The 994-nt window shown below is 64.0% G+C and overlaps 1 protein-coding gene across 1 annotated transcript in view; it reads left to right on the forward strand.

Moving 5' to 3' along the window:
* Nucleotides 1–450: 450 nt before the first annotated feature.
* H696_02259 (hypothetical protein) overlaps nt 451–994 on the forward strand; it is a gene marked incomplete at its 5' end in the record, with an annotated part of 2,629 nt that continues 2,085 nt past the window's right edge. The window contains 2 exons of the mRNA XM_009496161.1: nt 451–726; nt 811–907. Of these exons, the coding sequence (XP_009494436.1) occupies nt 451–726; nt 811–907 (373 nt within the window). The remainder of the gene's footprint in view (nt 727–810; nt 908–994) is intronic.

Below are 994 nucleotides of genomic sequence, written 5' to 3' on the forward strand. Positions count from 1 at the left end.
GGGGGGAGATGCGCTCGGGGACCAACCACCGGCGAACTGAGGGCCATGCATCGTAGGGATGTCACCCGCCAGATCGCCCCCCCCCCCGTACACGCTCCCGGCTCGCAAGCCGCATCCAAGCCCCCTCCCCGGACTACCAGCCCACGCACTCTGCCAACTGCACTGCCCCCGTTCTGGAGGGTGGCACATCTTGTTGCCACCTCCCCGGGCCGGAACCCTATGAAATTCGCGCTTCCCCCCAGCCAAGCAGATCTGTCTCAACACCCTGCCCAGCCACATGGCTGAAGAGCCCGCTGGACAACAACCGGGGCCTGCAGCCCCGAGACACCCCAACCATCTCTCTCTCCCCTCCCCCTCCCCCACTCCGGCCCTCGCACGCGAGGGAAGCTCCCTGTCCTCTCTCTCTCTCTCTCTCTTGCCGCGCACACACACACACACACACACTCTGCCATGACTCACCCAGATCAGCCAGAGGCCATGCCCGAGGCCTCGGCCGCCGAGGCGGTTCAGCCGCCCGCCACCCTGGAGGAAACGCCTGCCACCGCCACCGCCACCGCCACTGCCGCCACCCCCTCTACTGCTGAGGACATCGAGGAGCAGTCTAAAATGGACGCCGCGGCTGCGACGTCCACCTCCTCCACCAGCCCCGGCAAGCCTGCCGACCCCGAGGCCAACCTCATCATCAACTACATTCCAAACAATGTTGACGAGGCCCATCTGTCGGAGGTGCGTCCGGCTTGCCGGTCTTCCTTTTTGCCGTCTGCCCAGCCTCCCTTGCATTCTCACACCGCCAAATGGACCGGGGCACAGCTCTTCAATCGCTACGGCACTCCCATCAGTGTTCGTGTCATTCGCAACACCGACAACAACGAGAGTCTGGGCTACGGCTTTGTTCGCTATGCCGATCGTACGCTCTCCTTTTGATCCCCCCACCCCGCCTTTGACCATGCATTTCTTTTGACCGGACTAACCGATGCCTCTCGGCCCTTCTCCC

The sequence above is a fragment of the Fonticula alba genome (assembly GCF_000388065.1).
Source record: "Fonticula alba strain ATCC 38817 unplaced genomic scaffold supercont2.3, whole genome shotgun sequence".
NCBI classification, from domain to species: Eukaryota; order Rotosphaerida; family Fonticulaceae; genus Fonticula; species Fonticula alba.